Source organism: Sinohyriopsis cumingii, chromosome 16 (assembly GCF_028554795.1).
Source record: "Sinohyriopsis cumingii isolate HCF-2022 chromosome 16, ASM2855479v2, whole genome shotgun sequence".
In the NCBI taxonomy this organism is placed as follows: Eukaryota; Metazoa; Mollusca; class Bivalvia; order Unionida; family Unionidae; genus Sinohyriopsis; species Sinohyriopsis cumingii.
Genome location: NC_142976.1, coordinates 90,552,396 through 90,576,860, shown reverse-complemented (window position 1 = coordinate 90,576,860; position 24,465 = coordinate 90,552,396). Strand labels below are relative to the sequence as shown.

The window sequence follows — 24,465 nt, the reverse complement described above, 5'->3', positions numbered from 1 at the left end:
ATATCTATTTGGGATTTAATTTAGTTAATTACTGTAAGTTCGTTTTAAAGTTCACTTTATATTCTAGGGAAATAAACAATTTGTTGAATTTTAAAACACTTGGATCTCGCTTTGTTCTGTCTCTTACTTTAAAACTATGGAGTCGTATCAGCCAGTATGCGGATTATATATGCAAGCCACACAATATAACATCATCACTCGTATTCGTTCTATAGGATAGATAATGTTCTCCTATGTCACGACGCTTGTTTATACCATATTTCAATCATGAACGTATTAAAATAATGCAGTTGATATAAACTTTCAATCTATACTTGAAAGATGTTTACTTTTCTACTTCATTTTTTGCTGAATGATTAAACTTTCTTTTTCGGACTTTTATCTTTAAGGAAAACATATTAATTTTGTTCTGGAGAGTTTAACCTCATACACAAAATAGTATCTTTCTCACTTTATCAATGTATTAAATTAATATTTACTTGATACAAAATACCCGGAAAACATTTAATTCTGATACATATAGAAAAGCAGACATGCGTTATTACGAAATATTTTTCATGTGTTATCATTAAAAGGTGAAGAGCATATATTAAACATGTTTGAATACTATTTACTTCAAGTTCATCACTTGTGATGTTTTAGTACCATACTTATCACTGTACCACACCTTTTTAACTTGCTAGTTTCTAAACGCAACCAACAAACACCGCTCATTTGGTTGATATATTTAGGGTTTGGCGTGATATACGCCGTGTAGCTTTGACACTGATTTCAAAGGTCACATGATCATCACAACTAGTTTTGATTATCGTTGATAAGAAAGCTCTTCGTGCTCTTCGTGTTTCCGAGGTCAAAACGAAGGCACGACTAGAGCAGTTACCTTTGTCAAAAGTAATACCTTTATCATACGTTACAATGATTGCAGTTAACTTCACTCGACTGATTGTCGCTCTCTGTGCTTTTATAGTTACGGTAAAAGCAGGACATTCCAGTTACGATTCATACAATGATGTTATCCCCAAGTTACTTGACAGGATGGAGAAAATGGAGACAAAAATGAAAGAAATGGAGAATCGAGAACTTTCAATGCAAGCAAAAATTCGTATTCTAAATAATGACCTGTACAAGCAGAAGGAGGAAACTAAACGACTTAAAGTCCTTCTAAATTTAGTTAGAGCAGAAAAATATCACAGTGATGATTTTCGAATTCCAAAACAAGACAATGATATGGAGTTTAATTCAAAAGCTGTGAATAATGGCAACAAAACGTCTAAAGCAGGATTCCTTATCAGACAAGCCGCAAACCGTGAGTAGACTAATATGTCAGAAGTGATACATTTTGACTCGTTGTACCCCAATCAGAAACTGTTACAACCAATATTTAAATACTGTTCAAAACTGTAATTAGGTAAAGTTCTACTCTCCGTTGAGTAAGACTTAAAGTTCTCTAACCTGTATGAAAGTATTATTTGTATTAAATATTAATTCTGCCGAGCGTTATCACTCATTCTCCTGTAGAATCCACGGAGAGCAGTTTCCATTATGTCTGGTGTATGTTTGTAATTCTCTAGAATTAATCTTATATACATTGATTTCTTTCATAGTAATTTGGAATGATGTGTGCATATATATGAACTAATTACTAGGTCAAAATGCGAGTGTTTCTGCTACCCACGAGTGCATATAACACCGACTCAGTACCATCATTTTAATTGATGCGTGCTTTGTCGCGATGGAATATAGGCAGGTGCGTGCAAGCATGGCGATGGGTGGTGTTTACCCAGGGGACCCGGGTTCGAAACTCGGTTGAGTACGAATTAAAATTCTTTAACCTGTATGATAGTATTATTTATAGTAATTTTGTGTTTTGAACTCTGTAATACTCATAAATACCTTGTGAAATACGAAAATCCACCGGTTAAATAAGTTACTAATTCAAAATGTTTTAAAACATTTCTTTCCAGAACCAGTTGCATTTTCAACATATGTTACTGACTACGTCTATCACCTTGGAATCAACCAAGTAATAAAATATAACGGTGTATTGACAAACGAAGGCAATGCCTACAACGCTCATACAGGAATATTCACTGGTCCTCAGGATGGTCTGTACCTTATTTCTTTTTTTGTCAACAGTATCCACGCCCAAGCTGTGTGGGTGCAGCTAATGGTCGATGATATTAATGTCAGTGATGCTGTTGCCTATAGTATGCATTTAAATCAGGAGGACCAAGGCGGCAATGTCGCTATTATACGACTGAGGATGGGACAATCTGTATGGACATCGACACACTACCACAGCGAATCCACACTAGCCAGCGCTACAGAGTTTCGGCACGTGACGTTTTCAGGCGTGCGTTTGAGTGACTGAAAATCTCACAAATTAAAATTTGCGTACAGTTCTATATATTATGTATTGTTTCGTCCCGTTTTCATGGTTCACTGATTGTGCCCGTTTTCATGGTTCACTGATTGTGCATTCAACGGTTTAAGAAAATAAATACTTATTTAGATAGGCGGCTTACATAGGCCGTTACGCTCTCGCATACCAGCACTGCGGATTGTACGTGTGAATAGACACGTTTTAAAGCGCATCAGCCACTAAAATATCTATAAACTTTGTAGTTTTCCCAACATCTATACAGAAATATTTTTTCATCAATAGCATATTATCATTTACGAACAACATGACGTTTGTCTAAAGAACTGCAATATTTAGATTAATAGTAGTGTATTCCATGTTGAAACTAGTCTAAATTACAAATCTTGATTTTCAATAATTTTGTTCGTTGACACTTTACTCGGTAAGAAACAACTTTTACATACATTTCATTTTACACTCGTAGTCAAATCATTCTTTAAGCATTGACAGAACCTAGACGGATAAACAGAACAGCCATTAATTCATTCAGCTCTATCACTCAAAGACACCAGGGAAAATTTGCTGGGTACCCAGTCAAATGAAATGAAAATTGAAGTTTCAGATTTGAAGGAAAATACTATTGGCGACATGGACCGATGATACCCCGGCTAAATTAGCAAAAGGCTGTTTCCAGACTTACTAAAACGCTCTCTAAAATATTGTGGAACTTGTTTCTTGAAGGAAGAAATTCAGGTACTCCAGCAGTTCTTCAATAGTGCTTTTGGCAATCAAAATGTAAGATCATTTTTTCTTGAATAAAGCTGAAGTAAGGGTTTTTATGTTGAAAATATCCATGATATCCGCGCAGAGAGTATATGTAATATTCATCACATCGAAAGTGCGCTGAAGCATTTAATGTGGTCTTTAAAGGGGTGTGGATGAAATCTAAAACGGCAAATGAATCATTACCATATCTCAGTCGGAAGAAATTTGTTATTCTGGATACTACGAAACTGTACTCTTATTTATATAATCAGACATATGATGCAGTTTTTGATCCAAATACCAGAACTTACGTGTTCGTAGTCCGAATTGCGCCTCAACTAGACGTATCACAAATCAGCTTTCCAAATATTGTTGGCATGTGGTTACTACCACGGTCCAGATGGATGTGCGGCAGATTCCTACATCCGGAGCAGCTATAGCGCAGCAGGTATTTTCTCACAGATCTGGAAGCATTCTGAGGCTGGCCTGATATTAAAGACACGTTTTTTATCTGGGCGACGGCCACGAATGTGACATTTTTAACTCCTCACAATGCTCAGACGTCCAGGAGGAAAGTAAAGCCGTTGGCCAGGATAGCCACGAGAAGGTCACTTAGTTGTTTGGTCTCTCAACACCAACGCAGAGAGTATGTCAGCGTTTTGGAGGATACCACAGGCGTTCAATAAGTAACGACGTCGTTGATATTTCAGCCACCCAGAATATTAAATGTCAGCATGATCACCCCACACAGCCACGATCGCTTGCTTTTGATCGGTTGCAGGTTCCAACTACAAACAGCTTTTACTAAAAGGATATCAGTGCAAGAGGAAATTTGGCTCTTGCTGCTGAGGTGGAATAGCTAGAGAAATGATTCAGCAGATATTTCAGCAACGTATGCCACAGCCAGAACTGCAGCCAGTACTGCCACATGTTCCTCAGCCAGTATCGAATTGGTAGGTACCTGAACCAGCGTCTCAAATAGTGCCGCTTTATGGCATTACCGTGAATAGCAGCATGATGTGCTCATCGATGGCTTCAGATAACAATGGATGCACTCGAAAGTTAAAAATCATGCAAAACAATATGCTGAGGCTGGAGCGCGAGAGAATGTGGCAGTTACAGTTTTAAAGGGCAGCCAGGATGTATTTGAACACAATTTTGTTCCTCCTTTATAGAAACCCGTCCTGGAGGGCGATGACCTCAAGCAGACGTGCCGAGATCGAGATAGCCAGGAATACAAACCCACAAAGTCCACCTTGAGATGTAGTGTGCAGAGCACATTTGTGCCGAGAAGGTGGGTAAACTAGCAACCACATATAAAAGCTTTTAGGAACCTACAGAGACAGCAACAGATCATTGCATATGCTTATTGAAGCCATCATCAGTAACGGCGGCTGCTTCCTACATGCTAGTCGTTCATTAGATATTGTAAGCGACCTCTACTTCCTGTCTGCTAGGGAGGGTTCATTGAAGAAGTTCCATTCAGCAGTAAAGTCAACACAAATGTTTAATGAAAGTAATATAACTAAGAAACTAGAAAGCTGTCACCAGTACATACTATTTATTGGAATAAGACACATATACTCCTGCAAGAAAACACTCGTTGCTTGTACTCTGGTATTGTAACAATTAGATACTGACGTTAAATTTCGATGTTTTGTTCCTGGACCATTTCAATAAAATGTCTCAGCACATACTAGTCTTGTTTCAATGTTAAATAAATTAAATAATGATTGGAAATCATAGAGTGACCCCAACATACGAGAGTTGAATATTTGCTTTGTATTCGTTTAACCCAGGTTACCAATGTGGTAAGAGATAACTGCACGATATTTTGGAAGATTAATTGTCTTACTCAAACATTTCCTATGTAATTCAAAAATTTCCAAAATTCTTGCCTCTGCATATTGTTAAAATCACGGACGTACAAATGTTCAAAGTATTTCTTATTTTACTGGATTTTCACCTAATCAATGTCCAAAAAAATCAGAGTATTATAATTACTTTGTCAGTCTTATACTATCATTATTATTTGTTATTATTATTATTTAGCGATTTATATATGTCATTATCTAAAAGTGGGTGTTGGACTTCACAGGTGTTAGTTCTGGTTTTGAATTTGACCGCGCTCTGCAGTTATCTGACAAGTACTGTCTTCCACTCCAATATATGACCTTCGATTTTGTACCATGTGACAGTACTAAACCAATCATAATTGGCAAACCGAATCGGCCAACGAATCAGATGTGGCAAACTGGCAAAACGCAGTCTAGCGCAAATCTGGCGATATCAACCACATATGTATAAGGTTCAATATATTCCAAGATAGAAAACATTCTCATATCTTATATCTTATTCTGTACAAAACTATGAGACAAAAACTCAGTATACTAATATTTCAATATAGTTTTCAGTAGCAGAAAAACAGTTCTCGAATGAATAAACTGTGGCAAACCAAATGACAAGAGTATAATGGTACTAAAAGTAGTGCGGTTGCTGGGGTGGATGCAACTATGAACAAAACAGATTGCATTACTCAATAAATCTAACAGTTTTTATATAAAGTCAGTATATTTAAGAAATTACTTTTGGCAATAAGTTCAGTGTGACTTCATCTGAATGTAAATGTATGTGAATCACATGAGTAGTGAAGTGGGGCACCCTAGCCTCAATGGAAATTAGCATTACAGAGACCCCTGGGCAAACCTAGCCTCAATGGAAATTTAACATGGGAAAAAATCGTGGGCAAACCTAGCCTCAAGGGGAATTTAACATGGGAAAAATCGTGGGCAAACCTAGCCTCAAGGGGAATTTAACATGGGAAAAAAATCGTGGGCAACTCTAGCCTCAAGGGGAATTGAACATGGGATTTTTTTTGAAAAAAAAATTTTTTTTAAAAAAAAAGGGGGTAGGCAATTGAAAGTCATTCTCTTTTCGAGAAATATGGGTGGCCCTGAAAAGGGCCTTTGGGTTTTTTCTTCTTCTTCTAACTCCTAAACTTCTTCCACCATCCTCTTTTTTTTTCCATCATTCCTTTCTTCTTCTTCTTTTCTGTTTCCGGCATCCAGTCCGGGTGACCCATGGCTCGGAACTTCTGTTGGATTTTTATCCAGTTATTGTTCAGTCTCTCATATTCTTCTTTTTTCTTTCTATTCTCTTGTTCTTTTCTATCTTTTGCCCACCTGTCCTTAATTTTCTGCACTTCTTCCTCTATTATCTTTTTCATCTTTTCTTCCGCTTTCTTTAGTTGTTCACTGCCCCTTTTCACGAACTTCCACTCTGACCATTTCTCTAGCTCTTCTAAATAACATCTCACTCCTTTTACCTTGTCCATAGACTCTTTTATAGTCCCCACTCTTACATACTCTGGTTGAATCAATCCTCTCAATCTCTTAACTTCTTCCTCTATCATTTCCTCTATCATCTTCCTCGCTAATTGTAGTTCATTGACATAGTCAAGACTTTTTCTCAACCTCCATTCTCTTTCTATCCTTTCAATAGTATATTCTCCATCCATCATTCAAAAGTAAACATTTCTTAAGTCATTAAACAACGCCGACACTTCCATCTTGTATCTGTTATTCCGTAGAATGGTTCAAACGACGAACGTGGTGGGTTCTTATAGTGAAAGCGCGGACGTGATGGAAAACATCCCCCTAAAAACATAAAATTGACATTACCTAGATCATCACTTAAAACGTGCGGACGTGAAGGAGAACATCCCCCTACTTTCTCATTTCATATAATAAAACCCAAACTATACTCTCCACATACGCTAAGAAACAATTAAGAAACCCATAATCTACTATTCACACAAACATACGTGAGCTGTTACAAACACAAACACACAAACACACAAACACATACACTCACACTATTAAAAAAGAGTTAGTGTTTATATTCACACTACCTACACACATTGGCAAATTGATGGTTATTTCTTTTCTAGAGTATTGGGTAGCCCTGAAAAGGGCTGTTGGTTTTGTGTTTTTTTTTTAAACTCCAGATGCACCTATCTAATGATGGCACCTTCCTGGCCTGGCGCCACACACGCATCTTCTTCCCCAGTCTCCTTTCACCTTTCTTCTTGGGAGTGCAGAGGCGGGATATGTGGCTTCAGAATCCGAATTTTCTGTCTCTGGGATTCTGAAATTTCCTCTCTCCTCTTCTTTGTTTCTTCTCTCCTCCTCTTCTTTTCTTCTTCTTTCCTCCTCCTCCTCTTTCATTCTTGCTCCTTCTACAATGGCCTCCGCGGCCAGTTCATTTAGTATGCGCCTGGCATATTCCAGGTGCATCTGGAGTTCTAGCAGTTTCACAATTCTGGTATTCATTGTTTTGTCAACGAATGAACAGGGTAGCTAGACTGTCCAGCGAGTTTCAATTTATAGTGAAAGCGCGGACGTGATGGAAAAATCCCCCTAAAAACATAAAATTGATCTTACCTAGATCATGACCAAAACAACGCGCGGACCTAAAAGAAACACTCACTCACTTTTTTATACTTCCCATTCCTATTCTAAAAAAATTTTTCATTAATCACTTCAATAGACTATTCACATACGCAAAGCAATACAATCCAACCCCAAATCTACTCTCCCCACACCTCAAACAGCCAAAAAAAACCCATCATCTTAATCTACTATCCACACCAACGTACGTGAGCACTTACAAACGCACAATCCTATACACAAACACATACACTCACACTATTAAAAAAAGAGTTAGTGTTTATATTCACACTACTCTACCTACACACATTGGCAAATTGATGGTTATTTCTTTTCTAGAGTATTGGGTAGCCCTGAAAAGGGCTGTTTTTTTTGTTTTGTTTTTTTGTTTGCTATGGCAATCTTTTGTTTCTAAGAATGCGATGTCCTCTGAGGATAGACTTTCTGGCGATAGGTCTGCTTCTTCGGAAAGAGAAGAAGAACTCTTTGGTGTCGATACGACAATCGACAAAGCCTCTGTCAGCTTCAGGTTGCTGCTGCTGCTGTTGTTGTTGCTGTTGCTGCTGTTGCTGCTGTCTCTGAAGTCTGTACTTCTCTGTCCATTCTTCTTTCTCCCTGTTCGCTTCTTCTCTGAAGAGCTCTTCAATCAGGTCTTCAGTGACTTTTAGCATTCTCACATTCTCTATCTCTTCTGGCTTCGGTATCAGACTGTGTCTGACCCTATGCAAATTCACGTAGGCTTCGTTTAGCTTAGCTAGTTTGGAGCACATCTTCGTAGGAGGATGAGTCGACAATGGATGGTTAGACTGGAAACAACCCGGTTCTTAAAGTCAAAGCGCGGACGTGAAGGAAAACATCCCTCCACGGTTTTCGAGCCGCAACGTTCAATGAGTGTCATGAGAGGGATAGTAAGAAGTCAAAGAGCATGAATCAAACATTCTCATAGCCAAACAAAAGACAAAGGCATTTTTTTTTCAAAACACAACATTTTTTATTCAAAAATCACTTAACACTAAACAACAACTCTAACATTTTTTAACAATTATCCAACACTATAACATCAAACGTTTTTTCAAATCACAAACAATTTTTCTTCAATTTACACTCTACTTTAAACAGGGCTGACAACGTTGTGAATAAAATTGTGATTTCCACTATTGGAAGTCATTAGGCCATTGATGGACACTACATTTCCTAGCTTGAGACAAAAGATAAGCATAATGGTCACAAAACCATCAATATACTTTCACATCATTTCTTGAAGAAGAACGAGGATCAAAATGAGTCACTAAATGTTCTAAGGAATAGCCCAGGCTGCGATGATGCAGCAAATACACACAATATTGTCCACACACCAAGGAATCTGTGCCTTGTAATTTCACATTATTGAATCGGGTGGTCTGAGCATTTCTTCTCATAAAGTCAATGATATCGTCTTCCAAAGGGGGCAATCCGTACGAATCGAAATATTCCACACATCCTTCTTGAGGAAAGTAAACGGCTACCCAGTGGGTTCCTGGGAGATGACTGTCGTCAGTGTTGATCACGTAAGCTAGATGGTCTTGAGGTTTGCGATCAGGGAGTTCATCTTTAGCACAGACGACAGGATTCCAAGAAGCCGTATACGAACTGTGGTTCAAAAGGTAATAAAGTTCCCAGGTATCCATTGTTTTGTGTGTGTTTTTTTCTTCTTCTTCACAGGTAATAATAAGTCATCAATTCGATCCTGACATTTTGCTTGAAAATGTCTGACAAATAACCGTTTCTTCGTTTCGTCTCCTCACTCTGATTCAGGAGAGTTTCGATGCGATGGATCTCTTGAGTGGTTAATGGTGGACAAGAATGTTCACGCAAGTCTTTATACCACTGGTGCAACACGTCTTCGTCCGAGATGAGACTCCAAGCATCGTCCAGATACTCGTCCAATTTTTCTTCTTGACTCAACATTAGGCATTTATCGTGTTGAATTTGACTGGGATGATCGTTATGACATCCATAGCAATTTTTCTTGATCAATTCCGTCATTTTTTCGACTAAGTGTTTGGCAAAACAGGAGACTAAATGGGCTTCTTGTTCTGGCCATCTCGATTTCATCATGACAACGTCTTCGTCTTTATCTTGGGATTCTCCTTCCACAGTTTCCGCACATTCCATCTCCAAAGTTTCTCCACTAGGTAAAGAGGGATAACAGTCTTCCTTAGCTTCTAATAGTCTAGAATGACTTCTCTCAAACTGTTGATTTCTATCGTATTATCGAATTCTGCATACAGGATGACGTTCACTGTCTCTGGCAGCTCTTTTGCAAACTGAAGTTCCACACGAATCTGGCCGGATTTTATAGGGTGGAAATGTCCCTCGTCGGTGCCTTGGTCTGGAGTGAAATCAAAAGCCCACAAAGCATAGCCTCCTGCATAATCCTCGTACGTAATGCCGTGACTGGTGTTGGTTCCTAACTGACCGGTGGCTTCGTACAAGGACAAGTACGATCTCAAGTAATTCATCTTAGTCTCGTCGTCACTAAAGACAGGTTCGAAAGGTCAGGTACACAAGGTCTTACCATCGCGACTGACTTCGATTTTCTTCACATAAAAGTGTCGAAAGTTGAGAGGATTTTGAGTGAAGGCTCCGTTGAAGGCTGAATTCGAGACCATACCAAGGATTAAACGTTTGGGTAACTGTCCTTGAAACAGATGATCTTCGATCATGGAATGCTGTCCAGCAGGAATGGTGAACGTTTTCACTTCCACGCGTCGTATGGGATACTTGGCAGTCGTTCTGCTCAACGTCTGACTGATGTCGTTTCCCACTTTAGGTAACACTTCCACGCGTCGTACGTAGAGTTTGGCCTCCTCGATTTTGCTTTTGGGATTGACGTCAGCACTATTAGCCATCAAATGGAAAGCGGCACTGCTGCGATTCAGTCTCAAGCAGACATTGACCCCGTTCAGCAAATACTTTTCTTGCAACCACATGTCCAAATGCAAACGATCCATCAGTTCTAAACTCTTTCTATCTTTGATTCTGTTTCTTCGTTCTACAAATCCCTCATTGCTATCTTTTGATTTGGGGTCATCATCAAGACCTGTTTTATCAAATTCGCCCGCTTCGTCAGGTTCCCACAGCACGCAGGCATTGAGACCAGTATTCTTGGCATCTATTCCGTACGTCAAGAGATTTTCCAGGTAGGCACGGTAAGGGTAAGTATCCATGCTGCTACTGACCAGTTTGTTATTCAAGTACAAGTCCACTGAGCTGAACAAGGAATGCATGAAATTGTTGACGGGAGCTACTTTCTCGTCACCGTCTATACCACCTCCAGTCTTATCTAGAACTTTGACTTTCAGGTACAAGTAACTGCTATTCAGATCGATGTAATCTTCGGGCTGTCCTTTGATTTCAAACTCGATGGGAGCGGAATCGGCCAATGAGGAGAGGGGGTGAAATTCCACCCACTGGGATTCTTGCATGGTCATCATGGTGGGGGGCATGGCAAACAGGTCCAGTTCGGTCTTGGAACAGGCGCAAGATTTTTTTGTTGCTGTTTCTCAATAATCGAAAACGTCTAAGTCTCGAACGGTTCTTCTTTTCTTGGCCTTTCTCGCTTTAGAAGTGTGAAGTCTGGTGAAAGGGTGTTTTCTTCGTCGTCTCTTTCTGCCTTGTCCTTGCTGAATGCCTGACTCGGTAGCGTGCAGGGCATTTATAGGTGTGTCTCGTCGACCCAAAAGGTCTTTACCCGTTTGCAGCAAGACATTTTTGCCTGCCCTCATGAAGGCTTCTTTGGGGTTTTGCTTGTCGATGATGACATTTTGGAGAAATTCTTTGCCTTGTGTCAGTGCCGCATCTTTCAAGGCGTGCAATCCGCGTGTCACCATCGGTTTCAACACTGGGGCCACCGAACGAAAGGCCGATTTTAACATATCTCCTAAACCGTGTCCTCGCTGTCGTGCACTGGATACATGACTTACGAATCGTGAGAGAACCGTTTTCGAAAATGGAGTTTCACCGTGACTTTTCCTTTGGTGAATGGAATATTTTGTCCCAAATCTCCTTTTATAGCAATGTTGACCGTGTCCAAATACGACTTGCTGACAGGCAAATAGTGAGGATGGACAAATTCGCGGTGGACGTGATAAGTGTTTCCACCTTCCTCGTCAGTGGCCGTGGCAGAATTTACTTTGAAAGGAATGACACGCAGTAACGGCACGGAGGTGTGTCCCACCACGTTGTACTCCACCACATCGGAGTAAACAAAGATCAAATTCAGTCCCTGGTTCAGTTCTACCGGGAAACGAAAATACCTTGCAAAATGCTCGTTGTTGTCAATCTCTGCGATGTGAAACTTTTTGGAGTGCTTATCCGTGACCAAATTGAAGTCTCCACCCAAAATGTCATACAATCCAGGGCAAAATTTAATACGTATACTTCTATTCTCATTTTGAAATTTGATGAGTAGACGGTGAGACCGTTTGTGGTACTCGATGGTGACACGTTTATCTATTTTGGTCAGAATTTTGTCAAATGTTGCATAGAATTTGTCAGCGATGGCCTCCACCAGATGTTGACCACTAAAATAATGGCCTGAGTTAATTTTAAAGTGATAAACGTAAAGAGGAGGAGAAGGGTCACTGCTGTTACGGGGTATTGGGTCCTTCGCAAGATGTGATCTATGTTGAGGACTGTTCGTCATTTTTTCCTGCACCGCTGGGTCCAGAATTTCGACGTCAAAAGTGTTTTGAGTTTCAGTGATGTTTTTGATTTGTGTTGGGTGAATCATTTCTACCAAAGCCACTTCCCAATGAGCTTCGTGATCTAAGGGGATGGCCTGAGGTAATTTGGCCGTGTAACAGCACAACGTGTTGTGGGGAAACACCTCCATGGAACTGTCACTGGGTAAGGTTAAGTAAAATTGGTTTCGGTGACTCATAATTCCAGAGTTCTGTGGCTGTCCGAGGGGTTACTGGAAGTCAGAGGCGTGTCTCCGCCCAAAATGGGGTTCTGGTTGTGGTTGTTGTTGGAGTCGTGACTGGCACTGGCACTGGACACAAGATTTCCGTGGTTCCCGTTGGAAGAGAATTTCAGGGAGGGATTGGGAAGCAGGTAACCGATGCAACTGCTCAATAAAATGGTCCAAAATTGTTTGTCTCCTTGTTGCAAACTCAAATTGGCAATGGCTGCCCCGATGACACAATACACCACGAAGATATGGCAGAAAAAGACGATTTGCGTTTTAGGCACACGTTCTCCGCACCACACCCACAAGGGTTGTTTTTGTAAATCTTGCACAGAAGAACTGGGTGAAGGAGGAGTGGTTGACGTAGCTGCGTCTGTGTGAAAGGGCATGATGGTCACTTCTTTTTATAGTCGATGACTTGCGAAGCGTCGATCCAAGAATCAAAACTGGGTGGATATCCTTTCCAACGTACTTTGACTTCTTTGACACGTCGTTTGTCCACTTTACGGGTTCTGCGTTCGAGAATGCTTTCGATGTCGTACACGTCGTCTTCTTTTTTGGTGACACGTTGTAACTCGGGCAAATAAAACGTTCCTTTGAGCACTTCTCCGTTCATGTCTTCCAATTTATAGACGGCAGGATGACGGCCATGCACTCGTCCAGTGACGCGAAACAATTCGGTCGTCCAGTTAGGTAAGTAACCTTTGTCGAAAGTGCGTTTGGTTTTGCCAATGCGCACCCAATCTCCTACGACTAACTCTCCACTTTTCTTGGGGACAGTCCTCGTTGGACGTCCGATGCTTCGATGGTAAGATTGGTTGTACCAGGTGCGGTAAGATGTCGATGTACTTCAGAGTGTGGTATGCGTAAAATATTTCCACATGCGTTCTTTCAAAGTGCGTTGAAAACGTTCCACGATGCTGGCTTTGGTGTCGGGATTCTCGGTGGTAAAATAATGAATGTCACGTTTCTTTGATTCTTTTTGGAAAGCTTGGTTCAGAAATTCGGTGCCTTTGTCCGTTTGCCATCGAAGAGGGTGACGACCGCTTTGTTTCAACACCCGTTGCAGGACTCGCACTAACACGCTGCTGGATTTGGAAGTCAAGGGTACGACCCAGGCAAATTTGGAAAAGACGTCGATGACACAAAACAAATATTTGTAGCCACGATTGTAGCTGGCCAAATAAGAGACATCGGCTAAATCGGCTTGCCATTGATGATCGATGCCTTTCACTCGGGTGCGACTTCTGGCAAACTTGCGTCGAATGGGTTTGTGTAAAGTGTAGGTAGCTTGTTCTTGTAACCATCGTTGCACTTGAGGTAAACGGAGACTTTTCAGTCGAGTTTTGGCAGCACGATACAATTTTTGAACTCCTGCGTAACCTGCAGGATGAGAGGGATCGTAGTAAATGCTGGCTAAGACTTTTTCCATTTTTTTTGTGTTTGTGTGTTAATAAGACACCCACTCTTGGAGGATGCTACTCTTTTTCTCTTGGGGTACTTTCTTGGATTGCAATGCTTTGCGTGTGCGACCGGCAATAGGTGTTGAAGAGTAGGATGTCTGAGCGGGGGATATCGGTTCTTGTTTCACTTCTGTCTTCACTTCTGTCTTCACTTTCTTTTTCTCTTGTGATGAAGAAGGGGTGGCCATCATCTTTTTAATCCATCCAATTCTGGAGGTAGGTGGTGTTGTTCACTTGCGTACTTTTTCTGGTGGAGTTTGAAACCCTTCTTCTTCTTCTTCTCCTTTTTCTGTCTTGGTCACTGGTAGTGGTGGTACTGGTACTGGTACTGGTGATGGTGCTGGACTTTACTTAAGGTCTTAAAATCTTTCAGAGTGGGTAGAGCTGTTTCGTCTAAAGCTTTCTGGTGAAAGAGTTGCAGTCGTTGCAAGAGTTGACCGTACTTTTGCGATTTTTCTGTTTCGGACAAATCTTGGCGATCCATCAAGGACTGCAATTCGTGTTGTAACTGGGACATCTCGCTCAAATTGGGATTGGGAGGTAAATGCAGGGTGCGTTGTTCTTGCCACCGATGGTGTTCCATCCATCGTTTGTAAGGCACTAAAGCCAGTTTTCGTCCTTCCATGGGGTTGTCAGGGGTCGATTCTGAGATCTTGGGACTTCCGAGGGCCTTTTTATCTTGCTCCCACCAGTCCTCCCAACATGGTTCCCAAGACTCCTTTCAATATGGGGCCTAAAAAGAGGGGTAAAATGCCTCCACGTTGGACCAACATCTTCTTCTTTTGACGAATGGGAATTTTCTTTCGAACCATTTGGCGAAGAACGTGACGATGTTTGCCTAGGCATTGTTTCTGGTGTTTGGACAAAGGGATCGTGCCTTTCAAAAACGTTGAAACAACATTCGCACACGGTATCGATGACCTCTTTGGAGGCCGATTTTGAATGAGTTTTTTTCGTAGAGGTGGAGAAGCTTTGGACAGGACAGATAACATGTCCCCATGGTTGACTAAACGTGGTGGTAGTCCTTTCCTTTTCTTTCCTTGGGGTTTTCTGGAGGGTGACATCTTTGAGTCTTCAGGAGCACCAAAAAACACTGATACCCTACTTGGTCACACGTCTTTTTTATACTGGAACGCGTCGCCACTGATTGTCTTTACGTCGTATTAATTTGAGGACAGGCATGACACGTCGTGCAGGGGTACGTAACGGACTAAATCGAGCCAGTTCTTGCTTGGACAAATCCAGTAAACTTTGTAACATGCCCGATCTTTCTTGGACTTTGATTTTGGGAGAAGGTACTTTGTGAGCAGCAGCCACTGCCGCTAAATTGGAGGGTCCTGCCACTGGGGAAGTTCTTTTTGGGGTCATCAACGGAGAAGTTCTTGGTGTGATCAACGTCTCCAAGTACTCTTCAGTTCTTGGTGTCATCAACGGAGAAGTGGATGAACGTGAGGATGCCGGAGACGCAGTCACCGCCGTGGCAGGTCGTGGTTTGCGAGTGTAAAGTTGCGTCCTGGCCGAAGTGCCTCTCTTGCGACTAGTTTTCTTCTGTGGACTTTTCTTTTTCTGGGGACTTTTTCTCTGTTTCTTTTTCTGGGGGCTTCTTTTCTTTTTCCGGGGTGGTGTCTGATAAGATGAGGGTCCCGCCACTGGAGAAGTTCTTCTTCTTGGGGACCTGGTCTTTTTCTTTTTCTTCTTGGGGCTTCGTTTGACTTTTTTCTTGGGGAGAAGTTTGGGGGCATTAGGATCCCATCTTAAGAGAGAGCGAATGATGACCCCTCCTAGAGTACCGCTCCCTCCAGGTTTCAAAATGATTTGTTTTTTGGTTTGAGTGTCGATGCGGGGATCGGCCTGTTGGACCAAAGCGACTTTGTTTCGATCGAAAAAGCGTTTGGTTTGATGAGGAATCTGAATGATTCCTTGGAGTATTTGACGTGCCGTCACCATGAACCATCGTAAGACTTCTTTGAGACTAGCTTCTAAGACACGAGCTCGTATTTGTGGATTTTTTCTCCACTGATGCCATACAAGGCACGAATCAATTTGACGGGAAGATGCGACTGAAGGGACGACATGTTCAAGCTGTGTGAGACAGACGAAAAAGGGTCTGAGGTTTTTATAGATTTTTTATGTGGAGTGAAATTAAGTCGAGGACGGAGACGTGTACAGGACAGGCCCTCCGTCTTGGCACCAGTGGTGAAACAAGTGGGTACGAAATGTCAAATCCTCGGGGGTCGTAGGTTTCAAATCGACGGACGAGTAAATAGGCGTGTGGTGTTTGAGTGGCATCGTCGTACGCCTGAGTCAGCCAAGGCATCCCTAACTGTTTGGCTAAGACTTGCACTTGCGATTTATCTCGAGGGCTTTTAAACAAGACCACGTAATGCGCATTGAAACTGATGGTGCGATGGGCTTTACTTTGTTGAAACAAATTTTGGGTGATGTAAACGACACTGGCATTACGGTGATGCCCTTTGCGCGTGAACCACAGTTTAATTTCTTCTTCGTCTTCTCCTAACATGTCGTCGAAAATGACCAAATGGGTTTGACGGGAGTGAGAGACGATGCCGTCGTCTTCTTTAGGAATGCCTTCCACAAACACGATGGAATCGCCTTGACTTTCTCGCAAGAGGCTGTACGCCGATTGCCACTCTTTGTAACACCACACGATCCGTTGAGGTGGCCGATCGATCAAATGATGTTTATGTTCGATTAAACGTTTGACGAATTCGGTTTTGCCCGAACCGCTAGGTCCAGCAATGAGCCTGTTAAAAGGATGGCGAAGATACAAAGCCTCCCAACTGGCACGATCTAAGTGTTCGTCGATGACTTTGACAGTAGAGGAAGAGGGAGCAGAGACAGCAGAGGTAGCCATAGTGTGAGAAATGTCACTTGTGACACGAAAACAAACAAGACAAGAATTCATATACTTTTTTCAGAACACGTTTATTGAATGTTTCAAACATGAATACGAAAGGCAAAAATACATAAAACCAAAGGCTTAAGTACAAGGATAAAAGGCAGATGATAACCATTAACGTGGAATAAAAACAAGTGTCTGTACAACATGTTTTGGGTAATGTTCTAACCAGTTCTATAGTAGGGGGTAAGGTCACACAAGTGTCCTCCCGAAAGGGTCTTTGAGGCCTGTCCACGACAGTCCCGTCCTGGGTGACGGGTTCTTCTGGCACCGTCACTAACACGGGTTGAAAAGTAACTTTTTTCCTTGAACAACTCTCGTGCATACTGGGCCACTTCTTGGGTCCAAGCCTCAAAATCCCATTCTTTCCAGGCACGGACATCTGTCCAATGGGGATGTAAGTCACAAGCTACACACACATCATCATACACGTCTTGGGTAGCTAAAAGTTGACGAATCTTTTTTTCCCGTAGAGGTCGAGAAGTATCCAGATGAAAACGCAAGGCTTTGAGCAAAAGGAGTTTTTCGTTACCATTTAAGGCCATTAAGGTGGTAAGTACTGATCGTAAAGAGTCCACAAAGAATCGGCTGGTAAACGAAATCCCAGAAAACAAGTCACTAAGACACACACCACTTGTCGACCCAAATTGAATGGATACAGTTCTTGTAATAATCGATGGTAATGATCCACGGTTTGAATATGGTGATTGAGTTCCTTCCACGGAATCTGTTCAATAATATGTGACATAATCCGTGGCATGGCAACTTGATTTTATAGTCTCTTTGTTTCGGAAGCAATAAAGGTAATTTCTAACTAGACATGTTCGTTCTCCAGTAGGGAATTTAAATGTTACATACTGTAACTGAAACGTCAGAGTTTGTCTAGATGTTTCGTCTTTCTCTAAGCAGATTCCATGTAACAAATGTTGGTAATCCTTTAACTCGTCTTCCTCAATACGTTGCAGTAAGTGAATCTCGAAGTAACCAAAATTACGAACGTCTAGTTCATCATCATTCACAAACTGAAAGTGTTCAACAAGGTCTGACCACTGAAAAAATTTCTGACGAATCAGTCCTCTTATACCATTCAGGTACCAGTGGTTAAAGATCTGGTGAAGTAACGGATGCAATTGTTCTTTACGTTTGACTTGTATTTTGACCAGCTCTAGGTAAATCCTTTCTCTCAGCTCCTCAGGCAAGCCCAAAATGTTCTCTTGTAAAGTATCCATAAGTATATACACTGTTTTTGGAATCCTTGGGTGGTGGCCAATAGCCTCGTTTACCTTTGTGCCTGATGTAATATCCACTCATAATCAGTCTTCTTATACTTTGAAACAGAGCATAATTTAAAAACGGTTCAATAACTTTGAGTTTGCGTTTCACTTGAATTTTGATCAGTTCTCGGTAAATGCGTTCTCTCAACTCCACAGGCAAGGCACGAATGTTCTCTAGCAAAGTATCCATGAATAGGTCATACTAAATCCTCTTTTGTCTGACACAAGAAATGTACTGTTTGCACAGACATGGTTTTAATTCATTGTCGAATCTAAATCGTTTCATCACTAATCTACACATTAAAATTCGTTCAGAAGTTTCCTCTTTCACTAAGTTGACATTGCGTAAAAGATGTTGGTAATTCGTTAACTCTTTCTGTGGAATTGGATCGAGTACGTTCACAATGTAGTAGATAGAATCGTCAATACCAAACCAATTCTTTTTATAACCAGGAGGTCGTTGATCAATATCTGTCCAATGGAACAGTTTCAACTCAATCAGTCCTTGTATAGCATTCAGGTACCAGTGGTTCAAACACCGGTGACGTAACGGATGCAATTGTTCTTTACGTTTCACTTGTATTTTCACCAGCTCTCGGTAAATGCGTTCTCTCAACTCCACAGGCAAAGCACAAATGTTCTCTTGTAAAGTATCCATGAACAGATTATTATGGTAAGAAGTTACTTCAATGTCTCGGTCCCACTAAGGGTAAGTAATGACAATTCGGTGACCATCGAGCATGTTCTACGTAGGCCGAATCTTGCGGTTCCCAGTGGTGAAGTGACACACCGCAACTGAAGCACTTGACTTTATCTCCTTCGCCCAAGTAGAAAAATCCGGCTCTGGCTAATTCTTCGGGGGTCGGTCCTCCCAGATACTTAGGCCATTTTCCTTTGAACGATTGAAGACGATTTTCAAAGTCGCAGTATTCCGACAAACGCACAGGAAACGAATATTCGTCTTTCACAGGTTCGTTTAGATGAGGGTTGGGTGACATGAACAGGAGTTTGCTCAGGGCTGGATGACATCCGTAGGGGGGTAGACGTGAAGGTGAACATTCCCCTTTAAACCCGGTAAACTGTCTAAGAGGACGAGCGGCATCGCTTTCGCATCCCTCAGGTTTGACACGCACAGCATCACTTTCCATGATAGGGGTAGGGACACTAAAGTTCCCATGATGCTTTACGCCATTGCTCAGGTCACAAGGTACAGCATCGTATCCATCGCAAGGCTCACAATCGCATTCCACTTCCGAAGCCTCACACTTGAATTGTGCCTTTCTAAACAACTTGTTCTGTGTTTCTCTGAAAGTATTCATCTTGTTCACTCGGTCTTGGTAGTCACAATGAACTATCGATCTTGACCATAGCCCCTTTTTATACTAGTCGCAATGCAGTCTCAAGCTTGTACATCTTTCCTTTTTCATGTTTTTTATGTCTTGTTCTGGAAGGTACCGTCTCTAAGGTACCGTCATAATTGTACCGTAGTGTGATGGGTGGAAAGGCCATAGAAAGGTAAGGGCAGTGCGGAGACCATCGAGTATGTTCCAGAATAGCTGAATCTTTATAGATACATAGATCCATTCGTAACTTCAGTCCGCAAGCGAAACACTGTACCTCGTATCCCAATCCTGACTCAGGTCCCAAGTAGACAAATCCTGTTCTAGCTAAAACATGCGAAGAAGGTAATCCTTCCCTATCCGTAGGCCATTTCTGAAACGTGTCCAATCGACGGGCACAATCACAATAGTCAGGTAAGAAGACTGGAAAATGGTAGGGTTTGAACTTGGAGTTCTCATCGGGTTTCTCACTCGATTCTTGCTGTGGCGAAGTCATCCTTCTAGCGGGTGACTATCCTCTTACAACCAATGTTTTATACCAACGTGTCCATACGGTAAGGTGAAATGATTGGGAAGTCGCACTCGCTTCTGGTACACGATTTGATAGACTTTTTCCAAGGGCCGACTGACGATGTGGTGAGTGGGTAAACGTACAATCTTGTTCGGTTGATAGGTGGTCACTTTAAAGTTTCCATCCTCTCCCGATTGCAAGGCTTCTTTCAATACCCCAAAGTTGACCACACGACTGGTACGATAATTCAGAGTCAGTCCTTTCCCTTTGCACGTCGTGTGCACTTCTCCTTGTTTGTCCCGGTATTCGTAGCCGTAATTTTTGGGACCACCACTGACGAAACTTAGAATCTTGTCGTCGGGATGCTCGTCTGTCCAGGCTCCTAAACGGTCTCCTTCGATGTCAGGGTGCTGTTGACTCGGGTGATGGATGTAAATGCAACTGTCCGTGTCAAAGTACAGGACGCGTTCTCCTAACAGTTCTAAAGCTTCGTACAATTTAAAGCGAGCATGAGCTGTCACGTAAGCCGCAATGATGACATTTCCAAAAGGGTCGTCTTGTACAAAGTCCAGATCTTCTTCGTAATTGACCAAGGTCAAATCCTCTCGAACGACGTCCACGTGTTTCATGTATTTGGTTTTGTCGTGAATCATCTGGAAGTAGCGGGAAGGTTCTGTCAAATATTCCGTCTTGAGTAAACACGGTCGTTGTGCCATTTTACCCCACAAGCAATTTAACATCACTTTGGCAAACGATCGCCTGCCTTCGTTTTTCTCGATGTGGTCTAAAGAGATGCCTTCTTGTTCATAGTATTTCTCTTTGAATTGTATTTGGTCTTCGGGAGTGTGACACCAGGACGGATAGCCGCTGGCTTCTTGCTTCAGTTTCAAAAAGGCATCCACGTAGTCGGCGAAAATACCTTTCTGACTGGGGTCACCCTTGTGGTATTGTTGTGTCTTGGGAAAGTGGCAAATTTCGTACACTTCTAACAGTTGGTATCCCATGTCCAGAGCTTTGAACAATTCTACGCTGACCCAGGTTCCCGTCAAGGCACGTTCTTCCTGGGTGTGATGGCAAGGCTGGTCTTGGTTGCACGTTTCGGCACAAGTACGGCACAAAAGAAACATCAGTTTGCCTTGACAATGGTGAGGTAAGACGGGATGATATAGGTTCGTGGGAGGAAAAACTTTACACTTGATCAAGCCTTCGTATTGTCGAATGTTTTTCAGGTCGATGTGTTCCGTCAGCAATTGTGGGTGTCCTACAGGAAAGCGACAATATTTGCACACGTAGGGATACAGCGAACACACGTCCAAGTATTTGATTTCTTCTCCTTTCTTTTCGTCGGCTTGATACAGCAAACAGGTGGCATTGGTCCTTCCTCCGTACAAACTATCCCTCGGGTTCAGCGGGTCCATGAAGTGGTAACTCTCCACAAGGCGTTTAAACTCGGGATCGGTTTTCATACGGTGATCGTACTCGTGTTCCCACATTTCCACCACTTGGTATCCTTGCTGTTCCAACTTTAAGCGCCGCTGACATGTGTCCTGGTACAAGTCTTCCATGGTTCGTTGCAAAAACTGATTTTTAGTGCTACGGTCAGGGTAACAGACGGGACATCCGTGAAATAAGCAACCGTTAAACTCGTACACGATCTTGGGGTTTTCTAAGTCCCAGCCATCGACCGAATAGGTTCCGATGGTCTTTTCACCCACTCCGTTGCGGGCATGCTGAATCCACTTGTCTTCCTTGTCGCACAAGTAATGTAACCAACGTAGGGCTTTGACCGAGTATTGACGTTTGACAAAGTTGGTCGTTTGAGGGCTGATGACAGCCACGGTGTTTTCAGGCATGAATCGTTGTCGATACACTAAGGAACACGCTTTGGCAATGGTGCAAGCTTCTTTCAAAGGATCGACCCCTCAGTGTTCCATGAACAGTTATCGAAATTTTCCACAGCAACGCCGTAAAATGTCCACGTCGGAACGACAATACTTTAGCATTTCTTCCTGAAAGTCGAAAGGGTCCGAGGCGTGAGCCTGGTACCAAGCGTAGAAAGCTTCTCGTTGTTCGGTACGCATGTTGTCGGGGTCGTAATAGTGAGCCTCAGGTAAATGGGGTAGAACGGCGTGTTGATTGGCTTCCGTATTGAAAAAGTGTGGAAAGTACCCTTTAGCCACTTCTGTCATTCCAAACGTTTTAGGCATTCGACTCAAAGGCATGGCCAAATAGCTCATCGAATCTTTAATCTGTACTTGTCCCACTTGCATGAAAATGATTTTGGCTCCGTTCAAAGTCACTTTAGGACGTTCGGTGCCTTGTTCCGTATAGTACCTCAAAAGAAACTGTCCATCGTATCCGGAGAAATTGTGAGCTATCACCGTGGCATGACGATGACAATCTCCGTAACGTTCGATGTCCTCTTGGCTCCACGTCTTGTCGATGGGGTCTAAGACCCATTGTGCAAAATCGGCTAATGTGTTCGGTCCCCGAAAGATTTTTTCATGCCCTCCAGGAATCTTGCTGCAGTGAGGGCAATGACTGAAGATAGGTTCTTGAATGCACTTCTCGCACGCTCGATGAGCCACGCAGAAATTAGGAATGTGAATGCCGGTCTCTTGCTTGCATTCGAAATCGAAAAAGATGAAATTGCCTTTCTTCTTGTGACCGTCCTCTTTCTCTGGTGGGGGTTGGTATTTGTGCACGTAGCATTGGTGTTCCAAGTCCACGATGTGGTGACAAATGTGACATTTTTTCTTTCCTCGACATACGTGTGCCTTGGCATTATTGGTAAGTATGCCTTGTCCACAGGTAGGGCACAATCTCAGCAGTTGACAAGCACATTTCTTCTGTGAACCTTGTGTTTTCAAATGTTGTTGGTAACAGGTAGGGCTGACAAACGTGCGCAGACAAGTTGAACAAGGCACTGGTCCTTCACTCAGACAGGGTGGAGAGGCCAAACATTCTGGGCATTTCCATCCACAATGCGTGTGTTGCTCTCGATTATTATAACCATAGTCACATTTCTCACAGTAATAACTGTATCCCAGGAATGCAGTGATGCTGGTAATAGTATCGAAATGTTCATCATGATAATAAACATGAATGTATTTTCCGTCCTTAAAATCTTGGCCTCGAAACAACAGAGGCCCGCGCATTTCTTGAGTGTGCACTTTCAAGGTGTAGCGTGGAGCTAGGGCATCTTGCAATTTTTGCATCTCAGAAATGCCACAGGGTGTGTCTTTGGACAGTCCGGCTTGTTGTAACAGGAGTTCTGCTTCGTTTCGTTGTTTGGCTCGGTCCGATTGTCGAATAGTTTTCCAGGCTCTTTTCCATTCTGCCGTGTCGTTCTTGTTGGCATAGGTTCGTCCAACCACGATGGCTCGGGCTAAACACATCTGGTCATGAGGGTTGTTAATTCGGACGAGACTTGTTTTGGTGTTGCGAAGGTCGTCCACCAATAAGACCTTTTTGCGTCCAGTCCCTTGAGGAGGAGAGACGTGGGTCATGTCCAGTGTGGCTTTACCATCGGTGATGTCAAACTGATCATTAGATTGTTGTACATGACTGTGGAAGCAGTCAATTCTGCAGGGGTGCTAAACTCGATCCAAACAGGGGATTTCAAACCGTCGTGTTGTATGGAAAGTCTCAAGCGATCGTCTTCTTTGGGTTGACATTGTCGCTTGAGTGCGGTGAGCAAAGAATCCCACACCCCAGTGATAAACACTTCTGCTTTCTCTAACGGCACTTCAGCCTTGAAATCTTTAAACTTCACTGTGTATTTGTAAGCCGTGGTTCTAAATTTTCTAGAGGAGCGCTTTTCCGTCTCTCGAATGGAATAGTATTTTTCAGGGTTGACTAAGGGTGGTGAACTTGGTTTAGAGGGTTCGGATTCTGGTTCACTCATGTCCTCTTCAAAATCACTGGCATGAATTTGTGCCAAGATTTCAGCCCTGGTACGAGGCGATAGATCACGTTTCTGCCTCTTACTTTCTTCTTCTTCTTTCTTCAAGAATGAATAGGATCGTTTCGTCTTGAGCGAAAAACGTCAAATGACTCAAGTTTAAACACCATGGACTAATTTATAGTCATGGCAGACCAGCGTATATAAAAGGGTGTGTGTCTTGTCCTTTCACTATTCATTTCACTCTCAAGCCGAGCACAACGATGGAAGAGACTAGCCAAATCGAACGTTTCGTCAGAGCTTTGCTAGGGGTCATTAGAATATTCTCTTCAGACCAGCCCACGGACTACTCTCCTTCCTTTCGAGATAAAAGTCAAGATACTTGCTATATCTGTCAGAAGAAAGGGCATTGGTCTTCAGAGTGTCCAGACCGTCTAAAAAGAAAAAAAGGGGCTAAAAAAGACAAATGTCAAAATATCTGTTATTATTGTCAAGGAAAAGGACATTGGTCTCCAGATTGCCCAAAA

At 42.3% G+C, this 24,465-nt stretch overlaps 1 protein-coding gene across 1 annotated transcript; it reads left to right on the top strand.

Moving 5' to 3' along the window:
- Window positions 1-850: 850 nt before the first annotated feature.
- Window positions 851-2,623, top strand: LOC149780982 (uncharacterized). Its single transcript, XM_089936446.1, has 2 exons — window positions 851-1,306; window positions 1,965-2,623. The coding sequence occupies exons 1-2, from the start codon at window positions 916-918 to the stop codon at window positions 2,369-2,371; spliced, it is 798 nt and encodes a 265-aa protein (XP_089792572.1). The 5' UTR covers window positions 851-915; the 3' UTR covers window positions 2,372-2,623.
- The last annotated feature ends 21,842 nt before the right edge of the window (window positions 2,624-24,465 follow it).